General features: G+C 49.8%; 1 protein-coding gene across 1 annotated transcript; it reads left to right on the forward strand.

Moving 5' to 3' along the window:
• Positions 1-9,209: 9,209 nt before the first annotated feature.
• On the forward strand, positions 9,210-16,070 carry LOC141998654 (C-type lectin domain family 2 member D-like). The gene is made up of 6 exons (XM_074971526.1): positions 9,210-9,267; positions 9,558-9,668; positions 10,313-10,405; positions 10,875-11,053; positions 12,744-12,847; positions 15,856-16,070. Exons 1-6 carry the CDS (start codon positions 9,225-9,227, stop codon positions 16,058-16,060), a joined length of 735 nt encoding a protein of 244 aa, XP_074827627.1. The 5' UTR covers positions 9,210-9,224; the 3' UTR covers positions 16,061-16,070.
• Positions 16,071-17,420: the final 1,350 nt, after the last annotated feature.

Here is a 17,420-nt window from a genome sequence, read left to right on the forward strand (position 1 = left end):
TCTCTGTCAGTGGCTGGCTCATGGCCTGAAGCAGGAGGGTTCGTATCCCCTAGACACAGAACCCTCTCCAGGATAACTCTGGAGGGTCTCATTATCCATGTCAAGGTCCCATCCTTCTGTGAATCCTGCTGAGCTCTGGGCCTCAGTAACAGCCTGTGGCAGTGAGTTACCCTGGCCGCGAGGCTGCTAGTTACTCGTTTTATGCAACAGGAGAGGGAGGAAGAGGTTTAAGAGTGGTGTAGTATAATTCAGTCAATTCTATAGAATGGCCACTAGGGGAAACAGACCCCCATGACTGGGGGTGACCTAATGGACTTAATGCTGAGGGTCTTGCTCCCAAAGATCATTTACACTAGCTTTTTATGTAGCCTGTTGTAAAACTAAGCAAATATCTAGATGAGTTGATGTAACCCCTGGAAGGCCTCTGAGTACTCCCAGGGGTACACGTATCCCTGACTGAGACCCACTGGTCTATACAATAATGGATGGAACAGGGAAGATGCATTGGGAGCTTTTGTTGGTAAAGGTGTGGACAGTCCTTGCACGCCCCCTTGTGGCCTAGTGTGGCACTCTGGGTGCACCCCTCCTTAATTTCACAGTGACACGGGCCTACTTGTGAGAGACTCCAGTATTCCACTCCCCCCCCCCCGTACTGTCCCCGTAGCCCCCCTGCCACGCTCGCCCCTGCTGCATTTGGAGAAACAACTACGTCTAACTACGTCTATGGGGTCTACAAAAGTTTGTCGTTACCATAGAACAGTGGTTTTTAGCCTGTGGTCCGTGGACCCCTGGGGGTCCTCAGACTATGTCTAAGATTTCCAAAGACCTCCACTGGAAATTTTGTAGGGGTCTGCAAATGAAAAAAGGTTGAAAACCAGTGGTTTTGAGTTCATTTCTAATGTTGTTTGTTTGTTTTATAATGCAGCCATCAACGTCTCTTTAGCACACCAATAAGCCCAATATTTCCCCAGGCTTTTATGTTAGTACTGAATATGGGAGTAGTGAAATTATGGTTACCAGTGTTTGTAATTATTGTGGGAATACAGGAAAGAAGGACTGTGCTTAACCCGTCCCAAAGGAAGGAGTCACTTTCAGTGTTAAGAGAAAAGGAGTACTTGTGGCACCTTAGAGACTAACAAATTTATTTGAGCCTTGTTAAAACAAGGGTTTGAATGTCTGTGAAAGAAAAAGGGGTGGGGTCAGGAATATTAGCCAGGAGGCTGTATACCCTGGAAGGTCTTTCCTAGGCTGGTTTAACCTGTTTCCCCATCCCATCCCGCTTAGCTGTTTAAAGAATAGAACTAAATAGGTTTCATTAGGAGCCATTTTTGTTATGTTAAATGGCTCACTGCGAGCTGAAGTTGCTTGTGGTGAGACTGTTTCTGCACAGAACTGAAGTCACTTGTGGCAGGACTGTGTTTCTGCCCAGAAACAACCGTGCAGGGAAGGAACAAAGCCTGGATCAGGATTATAAAAATAATCCTGGAAGAAAGGAGCAGCTGAAAAGTGAATGAGGCTTTAAATGGAAATCCTCTTCTGCACAATCCATAATTAGGCGGTGGAACTCATTGCCACAAGATGTCACTGACGACAAGAACTTGGCAAGATTCACAGTGGGCTTGGACTTTTATATAGGTGATGTGAGGATCCAAAGTTAGATACAAAGGAAGTTTTTTAATTACTAAAAAAAGAAAAAGTTAGAGAAAGGCTGTGAAGCTCTGTGCTTCAGGGCACTAATGAGGGCCGGGCAGTAACTTTCTCTGGGGGCAGATTATTGTATAACTGCAGGATTTCTTGCCTGGTCCTCTGAAGCAGCTGGTGCTGGCCACTGTCAGAGACAGGTGACTGGGCTAAATGGACCAGGGGTATGATGCCGCCTGGCAACTGCTATGTTTCTATTGATAAAAGCACTCACCGTATAGGTCTGGGCACTGTACATCCATTATAAAGTGTACCACATAGTAATGATAAAAACCAGAGACCTCCTTGCCCTGCAAATTACCCTCCAACCAACCCCTCCCAAACTCTAATTAGCCCCATGAAAAGGCCTGGAAGGAACCAGATTAACTGCAGTGTGTCCTGAACCAAGCTCCGGCAAGAGAGCTGTAGAGTCAAGCCTTCCTACTTCCACCACCAGGTGGCACTATTCAGGCTCAAAGCTTTTCTCCCCTCCATGGACGTCTCCCAGTAGCTGTTCTTTATCGTTGACCTGCAGCTCACGAAAGCTTATGCTCATATAAATTGGTTATTCTCTAAGGTGCCACAAGTCCGCCTTTTCTTTTTGCAAATACAGACTAACACGGCTGCTACTCTGAAACCTGTTTATTATTTGTGTTATTGTAACCTCTAGAAATTCCAAATACGGTTTGGAGCCTCGTTGTGGTAGGAGCTTTACACACACAATTCCATAGTTATTAGTTAGTTCATGGAGCTTTCTTTTTAAGAGCTTGAATTTTCAAAGTCCACTAACACCCATAAAGGACAGTCCGTGCCTTGTCCTTTTTTGTATTTTTCCCTGCAAATTTGTTCCATCTGTGGCAGGAAGGATCTGCACAATTATTTTTGATACAGGAAAGGGAAATCCGGAGTGATTGTGTACATAGCTACTCCCTGCATCGCTTGGAGAGCCTGAATTTGTGCTATGTCTCCCTCTCTGGCTATATAGATGCATACTAAGTCTCATTTCTTCTGAGTTATGGATTTGCAGTGAGGACGGCAGAGGACTGTGCTTAACCAGACTCATGCAACCATGTGATTTGTAAAGTGCTACACAGGCAAAAAATGGATCTGGGGGAAAGCAGCTGATTACATGAAAAGAAAGGAACATGCAAAGCTTAGGAGAATTGCAGAAACCAGAGAAGACTCCTAGATTTCAAGGCCAGATCATCTCACCTGACCTCCTGCATAAGGCCAGAGAAACTCACCCACTGATTCCTGCATCAGACTCAATAAGGTGTAGCTGCTTAGATCACATGCTGTGTACCCCTCCGGAGAATGGATTGGTGCCTGCAGTCTGTTCTCCTGCACTTCACGCAGCCCTAGTTCTGCCCCTTTCCTGGGGAGGCTATTACACAGTCCAATAAATATCTTCTTGCCACTAAGAAATATTTTGAGAATGTTTCTGTTTGCTCTGTTCACGTTACTAGTTCTAGTCCTACCACTACCATGGAGTCTTTATGTGACCTTTCATCTCTCTTGGCCTCAGTTTCCCCACCTCTAACAAGGGGATAACACTTCCCTCCCTCACAGTGGGGTTATGAGGGTGTCTAGAAACTGCAGGGCTCCCTGCAGCCGAGAGAAGATGGAGGAAACGTAGAGCTCTGTCTGTTTAGTTTATCAAACAGAAGATCAAGAGGTGACGTGATTCCTGTGTGTAAGTACCTTCACATGGAGAAAGTACTAGAGGGTCTTTAATATAGTGGAGATAGGCAGAAGAAGAAGCAGTGGTTGAAGCCAGACAAATTCAAAGGCGAAACCAGGCACAAATGTTTAACAGTGAGGGTGATTAACCACTGGAAAAAGTGGCCAAGGAAAGCGGTGGATTCTCCATCGCTTGATGTCTTCAACCCAAGCCTGGATGCCTTTCAGGAAGATGCGTTAATCCAATACAAGTTACTAGGCTCACTGAGCAGATAATGAGGTGGGGTTCTCCAGCCTGTGATATCCAGGAGGTCAGGCTACATGATCTGATGGTCCCTCCTGACCTTAACATCCATGAATCAGGCAGGTCTTGGTTCAAGGCAGCCCATTGACATCAGTGATTGACTTCCTTGGGGTTTGGATCAGGGTCCCAGAGCACAGACACTGGCTATGCAGAAGAGCTGGACCTGAGTTGCCTTGAGCTTTGGCTTAGCTGGTCCCACTGTCACCGAGACCTGTTCCTTGGGCATCATCTGGCTCTAACCTCACCCATCTTTTATGGGTCCCACCAGCGAGCCTCAGGTTAGCTGGTGAAGCTGGTGGTGTCGTGGCAATGCTCCTCGGTGTGGGACTCCCTCCTCCTGGATGTTTGCCTCAGCACCTCTCTCCGCTTTACTGGGGGGAGTGTGTGGGACAGTGGAGGAGGGATCCACTCTTATTATGGGATGGATTCATCTGGGTGCACAATAATTATCCTGTGTAGTGTTTTACACACTCAAATCCTTTCCACACTCTGCTCCTCACAGCATCTCTATCACTAGCAATCCCTCCTGTTAGTTTTTGTCAGTTGTCTAGTAGTTACAGCAGGGGGGCTGGGAGCCAGGACTCCTGGGTTCTAGCTCCAGCTCTGGAAGGGGGGTGGGGTCTAGTTGCTAGAATGGGGTTCTGACTCCCTGTGGCATGCTGGGCAAGTCACTTCCCCGCTCTTGTGCCTCAGTTTCCCCCTCTGTTAAATACTGATACTGACCCACCTTTATAAAGTGCTTTGGGAGCAGAGCTTTTTCTTGGACAAAATATGCCTCTTCAACCAAACCCAATTTCCTGTGAGCGGTTTCGATCCTGCCAGCGTTCTTTGATTTTTGACATTGTGTTTCAGCCTGCAATAACGTTTTTCACTTTGTTCTGGTTTTTGAAAACTGGAAAAAAAAATCTCGGGTTTAGATTTTGGGGGTTTCCTCCTTTCCTCTCCCCCCAACCCCCTGGTTCATTTCCCCACCAGAAAACAGGACGAAAGACTAGGGCGGGCGGCGGTGGAAACTCAGACACGCTGTACTTTATCCTGCCAATCAGTAACAGCCAGCTGGACAGAATTCCAGCTCTGGGGTCAGCAAGAGGACCTGGGCAGCCAGCTCTGTGAAGCTGATGAAGTTAGGGCTGGATTCTGATCTCAGTGACCCTAGTGTAAATGTAAAGTGACCCCACTGCAGTCAGGGCTGGATTCTGATCTCAGTGGCCCCGGAGTTAATCCAGAGTGACCCCCCCGATTTACTCCAGGTTTGCACTGACCTGAGAGTGGAGTCTCCTTAAGCATTTGTGCGTGGAGATTGTCTAACTGAACAAAGCACTGCAACAAATTGCCTAGAGAGGTTGTGGAATCTCCATCATTGGAGGTTTTCAAGAGCAGGTTAGACAAACATCTGCCAGGGATGGGCTAGATAATACTTAGTCCTGGCTCAGGGCAGGGGACTGGACTAGATGACCTAGCAAATTCCCTTTCAGTCTCAAAGTTTTCAATTCTGAGTACCTTTCCCAGCCCTGAAGAAGAGCTTGGTGGGCCTTGAAAGCTTGCCTCTCTCCCCAACAGAAGTTGGTCCAATAAAATGTATTACCCCCTCCACCAGGTCTCAGAATGTAATTGTAAATGGGGAATTGTCACCAATCGTATCTGTTTCCTGTGGGGTCCTGCAGGATCGGTTCTTGGCCCTACACTATTTAACAATTTTATCAGTGACCTGGAAGAAAACATAACATCCTCACTCACAAAGTTTGCAGGTGACACAAACACGGGGGGAGTGGTAAACAATGAAGAGGACTAGTCACTGATAGAGAGCGGTCTGGATCACTTGGTAAACTGGATGAAGGAAACAATGTACATTTTAATACGGCCAAAGGTAAAGTCATACGCCTAGGAACAAAGCATGCAGGCCATACGTACAAGACGGGGGACTCTACCCTGGGAAGCAGGGACTCTGACAAAGATTTGGGGGTCATGGTGGATAATCAGCCAACATGCGCTCCCAGTCCGATACTGTGGCTGAAGGAGCTAAGGCGATCCTGGGAGATATAAACAGGGGAATCTCGAGGAGGAGCAGAAGATTATTTTACCTCTGTGTTCGGCACTGGTGTGACCGCTGAAGGAATCCTGTGTCCAGTTCTGGTGCCCACAATTGAAGGAGGTGGTTGATAAATTGGAGAAGGTTCAGAGAACCATGAGAATCACTGAAGGATTCGAAAACCTGCCTTATAGAAGAGCTCAATCTATTTAGCTTAACAAAGGGAAGGTTCAGGGGTGACTTGATTACAGTCTATCAGTACCTACATGGGGAACAAATATTTAATAATGAGCTCTTCAGTCGAGCAGAGAAAGGTCTGAAATGATCCAGTGGCTGGAAGTTGAGACTAGACAAATTCAGACGGGAAATAACAGGACATTTTTTAACAGTGAGCGTAATTAACCACTGGAACAATTTACCAAGGGTCCTGAGGGATTCTCCATCACTGACAATTTTAAAATCCAGATTGGATGTTGTTCTAAAAGTTCGGCTCTAGGGATTATTTTCGGAGCAGGTCTTTGGCCTGCATTATCCAAGAGGTCAGACTAGATGATCACAACGGTCCCTTCTGGCGTTGGAATCTACGAGGGGATCTGCTACTTGCAGTTATTGCCAAGAGACGATGCTGCGTTTGGATTGTAAGCTCTTTGGAGAAAGGAGTGCCTCTCGCTTTGCACGACTTCAGCACCTTGCACAGTGGTGCCCTGATCTCAGCCGGGGCCTCGGTGCTCTGTATACAATGATAAGCGTGCGCTGTGCCTCTGATTTTGCCCTGACGCAGGATTTGTGCTGGTGTTTTTGGAACAGAGAATTGAAAATTGCCTTTTCCCCCACATTAGGTTTCCTCACTGAACTGGGCTGTTCCCAACAAGTAGGGATGAGACTGTGTCCCAACATTCTTTCTTAGACAACCCCCGATCACCCACACAATTCTCCTTCTATGGTACTTTTCTTGCCACTGTCGGTATGTCGCAATCTTTCTTGTATTTACCCTGTGAGGTAGGGCAGGGCTGTTGTCCTCATAGAGGGCTAATGGTCAGGCAGGGAGTCTGGGACAGAGCTGGGACCCAAATCCAGTTGTCCAGCCAGTGCCCTACCCACAGCCCCAGCTTTGTGCTTCATTCTGCCGCCTTCCCTTTCTCCCCCAAAATAAAATTGACGCCTGTCTCCCAGTTGCAGCCTGCAACACCAAGTAGCTAAGCTGCCACTTTGTAGGCCATCCTCCTTTACAGTGCACAGCATAGGGGTGGAGTTTGCCTGTATATAGTTCAGGGACTATATTTGTTCTTTCTCTTTCAGTCCCGGAACTCGGTAAGTTCACTTCTCCGGGATCAGAGCGAAGTGGGGAGCGGGAGCCCGGTTTTCATACTTGTTCATTATTTACGGAGTGGGGAGAGCGGGATTTGAATCATATTGCAAAGCCTAGGGGTGATTTAGGTGAGGGGTGGAGAGGGGCAGAGAGAAGGGAGAGACAGGGGTGGGGGGGAGGGGAGGGGCAGGGAGAGACTGGGGTTGTGGGACAGGAGGATCGAAGTGCACCCCGGTGTACTAGGCAGTATTGACACCAGGAATAGGAATGAGCCAGGTCTGGTCTCTAAACTGAGCCTCTTTTGGGGACTGCAACGAGTTTCAGACCAAAGAGAAGACAGGCCGGGGGCAGGGACCCCTTGCATTGCTTGTGATTCAAGTCAGTAGTAAAACTGAAAGTATTTTGAAACACATCCTGCTGTTGAACTGACCTTTGCTTTAGGGGAGTGTTTCTCAGCCTTTGTATGTTGGCGACTCCCTTTGGACTTACAATAAAATTGTGACCTTCTCCCTTAAATTAAGACTTGGAAAAATTGTGACCCCCCCCCCCTTAAATATCATTAAGTAAATTAAATGATTAAAGACTCAGGGCTGGCATTAGGGGGTGGCAAGCAGGGCAATTGCCCAGGGCCCCATGAAGTTAAGTTACGTGCTTCCGGCCTGGGCAGCGGGCTCGGCCTTCAGCTTCAGCCCTGAGCCCCACCGCCCAGGGTGGAAGCATGTAACTTAGTTTCGTGGAGCCCCCTTGTAGAGGGGGCCATGGGCAATTGCCCAGCGTGCCACCCCCTAACACTGACACTGCTCTTGTGACCTCCTAAATCCATCCCGCAACCAGGGCCGTCCCTAGGGGGGTGCAGGGCCTGGGACAAATCTGCCCCCACCAGCTTAGGGGCCCCGCTGTGCATTGGTGGCTGGGCCGGTGGGACGGATCCGGCCTGGTGCTGGGCCACCAACTGCTGCTGGCAGTTGCTGGCGCCTACCCTGGGGCTATTGTTGGCCATAGCGCCCCAGTGGCTCAGGGCTCCGGCCAGGGCGGGGGACTCGCTGCCCCAAAACACAGGCGGCCAAGCCAGGCGCTGTCTCCACTAACTGCCAACAAGATGGTGGGCCCTGCGGAAGTGACAGATTCATCTTCCGGGACCGACCGCGCTGGCCAATTGCACCAGCCCACGGAGCCCCCAAAGCATGGGGTCCGGAGTGGTTGCCCCGAGTCACCCAACCCAAGGGATGGCTCTGCCCGTGACCCCCCCCCCCCGGGGTTCGCAACCCCCAGGTTGAGAAACACTGCTTTAGGGTGATCCCTTCACTTCCCTGTAACTGACAATACCCCCTGCAATTCAGGATCTTGGCCCCTGGTAGCAATGTATTGTCTGGTATGAAACAAATTTGGAAGGGAGAAAAACGTAAGGTTCCCCTAGATACAGTCAACCTGAAACCAAATCAGTTTTAATAAATAAGATTAAACCAGCTGTGGTTTTCCGCACTTAAGCCGGAGTCTCCCTGCCAGGTTTTTTTACAACCAAATGTCCTTTAGTCGTTAGCTGGTTTTTCACTCCCTTTTTGCTGAGTGAAACTCACACATGAAACAAAACAGGAACCTGACTGACTATACAGGGGAACCGGTGGAACCCATGATGTACTAGTTACCGTCATCAGAACCATTTCAGGGCTCCTCCCATCTCGTTGTTGGATTCACCCGCTGCCTCTTGTCTGATCGGTTGGCTCTGATCTGCCAAAATGAATGCACGTGCTTCGTGCTGTGAGTAGCCCCCTTGGCTTCCGGGAGCCCGCTCAGTGTGTGACGTTAAATAGGCATGTCAGTGTTTGCAGGATTGGGGTCTTTAGGTCAGTTCTACACTACAGCCGTCTATTGGTATAATTACGTCGCTCAGGGGTGTGAAAAATACACCCGCCTGAGCGACATAGTAATACCGACCTACCCCCAGTGTAGACAGCGCTTTGTCAACGGGAGAACTGCTCCTGTCGCCATAGCTACCGCCTCTCAGGGAGGTGGAGTAAGTATCCTGTCGGCTGACTGGAGAGCTCTCGCCCATTGGCTGAGAGTGTCTTCATTAAAGTGAAAAGAACAGGAGGACTTGTGGCACCTTAGAGACTAACCAATTTATTGGAGCATAAGCTCTCGTGAGCTACAGCCCACTTCATCGGCTGCATGCAGTGGAAAATACAGTGGGGAGATTTTGTATACACAGAGAGCATGAAACAATGGGTGTCACTGTAGAGACTGTAACCAGAGCGATCGGGAAAGGTGAGCTATTACCAGCCGCGGTGCAACTGTGCTGACTCGGCATTTTAAGTGTCGACCCGCCTTTAGATTGCGAACTCTCTGGGGCAGAGAACAGCTTTTTGTTAGTTGTGTGTGGCGCGTGGAGCACAGGGGGACCCGGGCCCTAATGTAATGCAGATAACAAATAATAACAAGACAAGCTGCTGTCCAACGCACAAAGGAAACACACCACAGAGAATTTCCCCCCTCTAATCATTCAATTATATCACTGTGACTTCAAGCAGAATTGTGATTTTTTTTTTTTTTAACAGAGAATGACCCAGAAAGACAAAGCATGTACAATGGCCTGGGTATCTGTAAGGAACAGCAGCTGGATGTTCCCCTTAATAGCAATGGAGACGAAGAGCGAGGAAAGAAACCAGGTAGGTGGAGCCCCTCTGCCTGGGAGAAACACTGCGGCTTCCGCAGATGAAGCCAGGTGTTCAGGTTTGGGTGCAGCAGCCCCAGCGCCTGCCTGCGAACGCAGCAGGGATCTGATCACCCCACCGGCTTCCTATGAGCCCCGCGGCTTGCTTTGCAGGGACTGCTACAACTTGCCCTGCAGCCGGGCACTTATGGCTGTGTAACAGGGTGCAGGGGCATTTTGTGGGCTTGCCAGCGGCACCCATTTGGGACTGTGGCCCTGTCTCTCCCCCTCTGGTTCAGGGCGGAATATCCCCGTTTGTTTCGCTGGGACATGACGGCAAAAGCGTAGCTGCGCAGGGCGCAGGTTGGCTTGTTCCATGCCGGTCTCTAATCGTTACCCGTTTAAATCTCTCGCCGAGTTACTATGGGGATAAATGCCGTTGAAAAGCTTGGGAGGAAATTCGTAATCCCATATTCAGTGCAGGGTAGATCAGAGACAGCGACAAACTCTGATCTACCAAGAAGCTCGTGACTGTCCATTTGCTTGACTAGGGGGGTGTGCAAACCGTCCCGTCTCTGCACTGGGCCATGGTAAATAAATAACTCCGATTCCTCCCCGCTGCAGCAGCCCCAGGGGTGTTCATACCTTGGTCTCTTTCAGGTTACAGGCTCAGGAAACCTACAGCACTTACAATCGTCGCAGCCGTCACCGTCCTCATCTCGGGTTTAATCGCTACCACAGCCGCCCTGGCAGGTGAGTGCGCAGCTCTTATGGGTTCGCTCTCTGCCTTTTCTGTTCAGATCCGGAGCTGGCTCGAGCGCACGTCTGCAGGGCCTGGAGCGGACGTCCTCGCGAGGTTTGGAGGAGCCGGCATCGCGCTGCAGCCAAACGGGAAAAGCTTAGCCAAACGGCTTCCCGGTTTTTAGCTCCTGTAGTTGCCTCCTACTTGTTTTTTAATGCTGGCCCTAGACCTAATGGCGCCCCAAGCGAGGAGCGTCTTCGGCGCCCCCTCCCCATTTGTGAAACGTTTGGAAGGGGAGGTCTTGTCCTGCATGCGAGTGTGGAATTGCCTTACTGAAAACGTCACCCACTGCGTCCAAGCAATTGCCAGAGCTGCTTAGGGGATTCTCTGAGGCCTTGGTCTAAGGGGATTATCCTACTTGTTCCCCTTGGATACAGAGATGAGGAGGGGACAGCCCCTGTGTTACGTTCTCTGTTTCAGTCAGAACCACGAAGTCATGTTTGGATTCTGCGGATGTCCCATCATGTCCGGATGGCTGGGTTGGCTACCGAAGACACTGCTACTTCTTCTCCGAGGACGAAAGGAATTGGACCGCCAGCCAGAACTACTGCTCTTCACACGACGCCTCCCTGGCTGGGATTGACAGCGGCCTGGAGATGGTGAGAGACCCAGGTGTTTTGTGAGCGCACTAGACAGGCCTTGGCACGACAGCGCCAATGATGAATGGCTTATGTTTGACACCCGGCCCATAACGTCTTCCAGCCTAGACAGAATCTGTCATGTGAGCCAGTGGGACAGCGCCCAGGCCCTGCAGCGTGAGGGGCCCCTGTGTGTCCTGTGCCGGGAGGGCAGAGCGAATGATCTTTCCCAGGTCCCTGGCTGGAGCTGGGGCTTTGCAGCCTGTGCGTGACTGAAGTGGCTCATGGTCCGCCTGCCCCGGCTCTTTCTCCAAGCAGGAATTCAGTGGGGAAACACAGCTCCGGCCCTGCTCATCTCCTGGAGATGAAAGGGAGTTCATTCCCCGCTCAGCTCAGCGCAGTCAGTGGTCCCATATGGATGGGTGAACGGGAGGAGTGGCTGGCTGAAGAGATGGCCTGATTTTGCCCGGCTCTTGGGCATTGTAGAGTGAGCTGGTCCCCTTTACAATAAAGCCTTGTCTTCCAGCACCCCCAGCCCCTACAGAGAGCAACACGCTTTCCCTCCAATATTCCTGTAACAGAGTTGGCACCCACCGCTTGCGAGCGCCCCCTCTGGTTGGGTGTGTCTGCGTCCTTTAAACCAGTCCAGCCCTGCTATGGGGCTGTATCCCCAGGATTTCCTCTCTGGAGACACTATCTTACAGCCCTCCACCGGCTCAGTCCCTACTCAGTGTCCGCAGCCAGCCGGGAGCTCCTTCATTGTTCCCCCAGGCTCTGCGAGCAAACTGTCTTTGGCTCCATTCTAGCCGCCAGCCAGGTACACAGTCACTTCTTTTCCAGTCACTAACTGCTGTTCTGCTCTGCAGCTCCTTTTATATGGCCCTCCTGGGCCTTGATTGGCTGCTTCCCCTGCAGCCACTCTAGCCGGCTTGTAGGGCCTCTCCGCTGCTCCTTTCCTGGGATGGGCGTGGCAGAGCCCTGAGGTCTCCAGCAGGGGGCCTTTGGGCCTAGTCCAGCCCATCACAATCCCTCTAAAGCAAAGGCACTGGGGCTTGCGCCCTATTTTGCTTTCTGACGATAGAGGAAGGTGGCCTAAAAAGTTGTTCTTTTTTAAAATGCCCCCCACTCCCCCTGCTGTTTTCCCCCCCACCCCGCATTATAGATTCGGTCTATGCTGGTAGACGTGATGGGCAGGGCGTCAATCGTAAACCATTCATAATGCAATACAGTGGTCCCCAAAGATACTGCAGAGGGTTGCGATACCTGTCACGAGACATGCTCCGACACCCACAATGTCCAAGAATTCCCCAAACACCTGTAAAGCAGAACTTCAGCTAAAGCCCCGAGACCAGTAACTGTCTCTGGAGTCTGTCAGGTTTTCATTTAGCTGGGGTGTCCAGCCACGCAGCACCAACCTGAATGGCACAACAGCCCAGAACATAAAGCAGCATCAGTCCGTACTCCTATGAGTCGGAGCAGAGGAGTGGGCTTGGGAAGCTCGATGGGTTTATTTTTTTTAAAAAAGCTTCAATTCTGGGCAAGCATTAAAGGCTGTGTGTTACGCAGCATTGTGTACAGCAGACGTTAGAACTGAACGGAGACGGGAGAGTCCCAGAGGTGCTCACTGCGGCTAGTGCTCAGGGGATGAGCACCATGGAAATGCTTATAAATAAACAAAAAGACCGAGGCTTTCCCTTTGTTTGTTTTGAAGACATTCCTTCTGCGCTACAAAGGGAGCGTTTACCATTGGATCGGCCTCAGAAGGGAGCCCAGCCAGTTGTGGAAGTGGCCAAACGGCACCGAATTTGACAACCGGTGAGTCTGTTTCTGGCTCTAAATTTTCTCAGTGCTAAGTCATTGGTGTTGGAAGTGCTGAGTGCAGAGAGATCAACAACGGAGATCAACCCGACAAATGTACATGAGTCAAAAATAGGTGAAAAACTAGTATTTCCACCCCTTGTGGGTTTAGTTTGTTATGGGGGGGGGGGAACCCTGTGGCCCCACTCTCCTGAAACTGGCGTCAGCACAAGCCTCTGCTTAGAGACTTCACCCCTTGAGGGAGCGATGCAGCCAGCAGCTGTTTGCAGAGAAAGCCAAGGTGTTTTAGTTAATAGGAATACAGTATTTTAGGTCTTTAGGTTAGAATGGAAAAGCAAAACCATGCTGGCAGCCTTACCTGCCTCTCTGGCCCAGTGCCTCCAGGATTTCATCTCTGATTGTTTGCTCCAACCCTTGTCTCTACCCCACTCTGTTGCAGGGTCTTTCTGCACCCCAGATGGAGGTGTCATTTTAGTGTGGGGTAGGCCTGGCAGCACAGCTGAGCACCCTGAGTGCATGCATGCCAGGCGTCCAGACTATGCGCTCCTGTGGCTAGCTCGCACTGACATCCATGCTGCCACCTGGGCACTGTGATTATTACCCATGCTAGCGAGATTAAGGTTAGTGTGGGTATGCCCACTGGTGTTAGTGACATCTTCCTTTGCAGTGTAGATGTATTCACAGGTGCTTCATGCCACCCCTGCCCCTCTTCTGCTCTGTCCTTTCCCCCTCCCCCCTTTCCTCTTAGCTGAGCCCCTCCTCACTAACCCACCGAATAAAATAAATAAATAAAAAATGGTGCAACTCCCATGCCCTTTGCTGCCATCCCATCGTTCACGCTACCTGTGTGTGCCACTCCTACCCCTGCCCTGTGTCTGTCAGGTCTACGCCGATTGTCAGCGCTGTGAGACAGGGAACGTCAGTGACTCTGTGTTTGTACAGCACCTAGCGCAATCGGATCCTACACTCCTCTGCTCCTCAGGCTATACCTTAATAAACCTAATAATAAGTGACAGGTTTCAGAGTAACAGCCGTGTTAGTCTGTATTCGTAAAAAGAAAAGGAGTACTTGTGGCACCTTAGAGACTAACCAGTTTATTTGAGCATGAGCTTTCGTGAGCTACAGCTCACTTCATTGGATGCATAGCATATCGTGGAAACTGCAGAAGACATTATATACACACAGAGACCATGAAACAAAACTTCCTCCCACCCCACTCCCCCGCTGGCAACAGCTTATCTAAAGTGATCATCAAGTAGAGCCATTTCCAGCACACAGTTGTGTGTATGTGTATGGGGGGGGGGGGTGGAAGGGTGAGAAAACCTGGATTTGTGCTGGAAATGGCTCTACTTGATGATCACTTTAGATAAGCTGTTGCCAGCGGGGGAGTGGGGTGGGAGGAAGTTTTGTTTCATGGTCTCTGTGTGTATATAATGTCTTCTGCAGTTTCCACGATATGCTATGCATCCGATGAAGTGAGCTGTAGCTCACGAAAGCTCATGCTCAAATAAATTGGTTAGTCTCTAAGGTGCCACAAGTCCTCCTTTTCTTTTTACTAATAATAAGTTACGCTCTGGGTGGCAACCACCTTAGCCCAGTTCCAACCCGCCTCCCCACATCAGGGCTTTGTTTCACATTACTGCCAGGCTGTTTTCATGTTTCACATCCCTGACCGGCTGTTGTTAAAGATCAGCATCCGATTATCCACCCTCTGTTCTCTCTTTCCAACATACTCTGTCATGTGCTTTGTGTACAGGGTAGGTGGCAGGGCTGCCCCTAGCAGGCCAGGCTCTGGTACCGGGTTATGGGCTGGCTACAGAGCGTCCTTTATAGAGACCCACACCAGATATGTTTCAGAGTAGCAGCCGTGTTACGATCCTTTAATACTGAGCCAGGTATGACCGAGGTTAGCGTCAATAAGGTATCAGAGTAACAGCCGTGTTAGTCTGTATTCGTAAAAAGAAAAGAAAAGGAGTACCTGTGGCACCTTAGAGACTAACCAGTTTATTTGAGCATGCATCCGATGAGTGAGCTGTAGCTCACGAAAGCTCATGCTCAAATAAATTGGTTAGTCTCTAAGGTGCCACAAGTCCTCCTTTTCTTTTTACGAATACAGACTAACACGGCTGTTACTCTGAAACTTTTCAATAAGGTATGTGACACATGGCGCCATCTAGTGGCTTAACAGTGTGATACAGTTGAGCATTGTATTACAAACTCCATTCATCGACTCATCAAAATCATAGAAATGTAGGGTTGGAAGGGGCCTTGAGAGAGGTCGTCTAGTCCAGCTCCCTGCACTGCGGCAGGACCCTGACAGGCATTTGTCTAAGGCTAAGTCTACACACTACAAAGTTTGATGTGTGAGTGTGGTCACGCGCGAGGGCTGGAAGAGAGCTCTCCCCGCGCTCTGTGTAATCCACCTCCACGAGGGGAATAGCTCTGAGTGCGGGGAGCGCAGCTACAGGGTGTGTGTGTGTGATTTTTCACACCCTTGAGCCAGCAAGTTAGGGTGCTATAAAATGCAAGTGTAGACATGGCCTAACCCTTCTAACTATCAGCGTAGTTACTCCCTGGAAGAGGTTAGCTGGGAGGTGGTGAAATCCCTGTTGCGGGAGGTTTTTAAGAACAGGTTAGACGCTTCCTCTCGGGCTCTGCTTTGGTGCGGAGAATTCCACTGTCTGTCTCTGGGCTGGTCTACATGCAGAGTAGCCCCCGTTAGACTCGAGGTGTGATTTTATACCGGTTTAGTTAAACCAGTGCTAAAGGCTGTCTGGACATTCTTCTTTCAGTTTAAGTGGCTTATTCTGGTTTAGTGTCAGTCAGCTGGGAACTGGTATGAGCTAAAACAAAATAAAACGCTCTTAAACCGGAATCACGGCATCCATCCACACAGGGGGCTGCCCCCAGTTTAACAAAATCCGCGCAAGTTTATGCCTCTCTGTGGGTGGGACACACTAGCCTTGGCTACGGACTGATTCTAGCTCCGCGGCTTCTGGTTGCAGGTTCGAAGTAAGGGGAGGAGGAGACTGTGCATATCTGAATGACATAGGTGTCAGCACGTCAAGCTGCGAGACAGAGAAGAACTGGATCTGTGCCAGACTGTTGGATATGGGAAATGAAAAGAGAACAGCCTGGAAGAGACAGCAAAACAGTAACAGTCAAGGGAATAATTGCCTCCTTTTTCCTTTAAATGCTGTTCCTCAATAAACACTTCTAAGAAAATATGCAAACTGTCTTATGCTCATTTGTAACGCATAGCTGATCAGTAGGCATCTACTCCACGTAAAAAATCAATCAAATCAAGAGGGCAGCCAATGAAATGGAAAGGCAGCATATTTGAAATAGATGAAAAGAATTTTTTGTATCGACACACTGCTTAATTATCCTGTGGAACTCATGGCCACAAGATGTTATTGAGGCCACGAGCTCAGCAAGATTCAACGGAGGACTGGACATTTAGCTGGAGAATGGGACTATCACAGGGTGGCTGGCCCTTTAAGGGGAGATGGGTCCCAGCCACACCTGTTACACTTTGCTTATTTTCTCCACCTGGGGAGGCAAGCTAAGTCACATGACAGGCAGGTCATGGGGCTAATTCAAGCCTCGAGGGGTGGCGAAAGGAGAGAAGCTTGCGGAGCAGAAGATAGGAAATGCCAGGTAGGAAGCTCTGGGGATTGATGCTTGGTAGAGACTCTAAGAACCTCAGCAGGAGCTATGAGAGAGTCTAGGAAAGAGCTTTGCTCAATTAATGGTCAGACGAATTAGAGGAAAGAAGACAGAGGAAAACTTTAGGCTGGGGTAGCAGATTCTTTTGTGTTTGTTTATGTCCTCAGAGACATTGGAAAGGGTGGAATTTTCTTTTACAACTTAGCTGGAGGGCCAGGTCCCTGCAACAACCAAGCGAGGCTGGAAGGTTGGGAGATTCCCACTGGAGAGAAGGGAAACTGAGGCAGCAGCTAGCCCAAAACCAGATCGGGCAGGCGATGCTGCAACAAGGAACTTTCGCTGCTTAGAAAAAAGTTACACAGGATCCGAACCCTCCTGCTTCAGAGCTCACAGCTTAGACTCATAGATATTAAGGTCAGAAGGGACCATTATGATCATCTAGTCTGACCTCCTGCACAATGCAGGCCACAGGATCTCACCCACCCACTCCTGCAATAAACCTCTCACCTATATCTGAGCTATTGAAGTCCTCAAATCATGGCTTAAAGACTTCAAGGTGCAGAGAATCCTCCAGCAAGTGACCCGTGCCCCAGGGTGGTGACGGGAGACTTTTCAGACAATCTGTTTTTTTTAAGGGATGCAGGATCAGTGTCTGGAGTTAAATGCACCTGAAGAGACTGAGTCCCAAAAACGACAGGGAGGTTGAGGGGATCCACAAGTGACACCGAGCACCATCGTAGGTGTGGTTGGGTTAGTGTGTGTTTTCTCCCTGTGTGCCATCCCAGCTCTGCGCAGACAGCTGGCACAGCCAACCTCGAGCAAACCGCTCAGTGACCACACGATCCATTAAGATGCGAAGGTGCTTGGTCAGGTTTATTGTCAATAAAGCACAGTCCTAATG

The sequence above is a fragment of the Natator depressus genome, chromosome 14, assembly GCF_965152275.1.
Source record: "Natator depressus isolate rNatDep1 chromosome 14, rNatDep2.hap1, whole genome shotgun sequence".
NCBI classification, from domain to species: Eukaryota; Metazoa; Chordata; order Testudines; family Cheloniidae; genus Natator; species Natator depressus.